Raw genomic sequence first — 1,437 nt, forward strand, 5'->3', positions numbered from 1 at the left:
AATGTTAAAATAGGAATTTTTTTTTGTTAAGCCCAATTCAGATGACGTTTCTCAAAAAAAGCTTTTGTGTGTGTCTACCTTCAGACCAAGGTAAGGATTTTGGAACACCAAAGAATAATACTTTACATGTTCATGACTTTTAAAAAAATCACCATGGCTGCTCACACACAAACATACTGTATGTGTGTAGATGCTAACATAGTAGGCTGTAGACACATTGCGCTCAAGGAAATATTCCCACACTTTAAATTCATCATGATTACTGTAACTTCTAATGCTGAGTTTCCAGCTAGAATTATAAAATAATAACTGGATCTCAAATGATATTAAAATAGTATTCAGGGCCGGCCGAGTGGCGCGTTGGTTAAGAGCTGGCTTGGGATGCCAGGGACCCCGGTTCGGATCCCACATATGAGAGCCAGTTTCACTGCCCTCTACAGCTAAGATGCTGAACAACAGCTCGACCTGGAGCTGGGCTGCTGTGGGTAGCCAGTGATGGTATAGGCTGCAGTCCCTGCTGCAGTGGGTTGCCATAAGCTACCATAAGTAGCCGGCAGCCAGCAGCCACCATGAGTGGCCGTCCAGAAGCCGGCGACTGATCTGCCTTGCCCAGGAAGAGCGCAATAATGGTGCCATCTTGGGCCAGTGAAGCAACGTCCTCCTCAACTAGACTGAAGAACAAAACAGCAACTTGTCTGTTGCCCTTCCCTGGATTCCCCAATTAAAAAAAAAAAAAATCTTAAAAAAAAAAATAGTATTCAGATATGTAAAAACAAGTTCATTCTGGGACTAAAATGTAAGCTTTTTGAGGGCAAGGAGTCTGTCTTTTGACTGATTTCTTAATAATTTGTCATCACACTGGGTTATAAACTGAGGGTAAGGACTAGACCTCATTTGTTTTCAGTTACAGTGCCTGCGTGCGCGCGCGCACACGCCTCAAAAACTGCTCAACATTGAGTTCCCGTGTTAGTATGATTCAGCCAAATAGTGCTGTACCTTTTGCTTTTGTCTGTATTTAATTTATGCTAATAGCAATAGCACACGAGATCTTTGTAATGTTCTCTATGGGTAAACATTCAGAAAACCAGCCTTTCAGGTTTCTGTAGGTAGTTTCCAGGTCTTCATTTTGGTTTTTTTTTTTTAATTTTAAAGTTAACGTTAGGTATTTCACAATATTACTGATTTCTCCCTACAGGAGTTTATGAATTTGTCCCTTTGGAACAAGGTGATGGATTTCGGTTACAGATAAATGCTCAGAACTGCGTGCATTGTAAAACATGTGATATTAAAGATCCAAGTCAGAATATTAACTGGGTGGTACCCGAAGGTGGTGGAGGACCTGCTTACAATGGAATGTAAAATGCAACTGATTTCATTTGCAGGCAAGTTTGATACCCACCTTCTTTAAAATGTATGGTAAGCTAACTTTAAAATGTT

The 1,437-nt window shown here is 40.6% G+C and overlaps 1 protein-coding gene across 1 annotated transcript in view; it reads left to right on the forward strand.

Moving 5' to 3' along the window:
- The window catches only part of ETFDH (electron transfer flavoprotein dehydrogenase), a 40,851-nt gene that overhangs the window by 27,389 nt on the left and 12,025 nt on the right, over positions 1-1,437 (forward strand). The window contains exons 11-12 of the mRNA XM_019667497.1: positions 441-485; positions 1,190-1,382. Of these exons, the coding sequence (XP_019523042.1) occupies positions 441-485; positions 1,190-1,359 (215 nt within the window). The 3' untranslated portion in view covers positions 1,360-1,382. The remainder of the gene's footprint in view (positions 1-440; positions 486-1,189; positions 1,383-1,437) is intronic.

The sequence above is a fragment of the Hipposideros armiger genome, unplaced genomic scaffold (genome assembly GCF_001890085.2).
Source record: "Hipposideros armiger isolate ML-2016 unplaced genomic scaffold, ASM189008v1 scaffold_498, whole genome shotgun sequence".
Classification (NCBI taxonomy): Eukaryota; Metazoa; Chordata; class Mammalia; order Chiroptera; family Hipposideridae; genus Hipposideros; species Hipposideros armiger.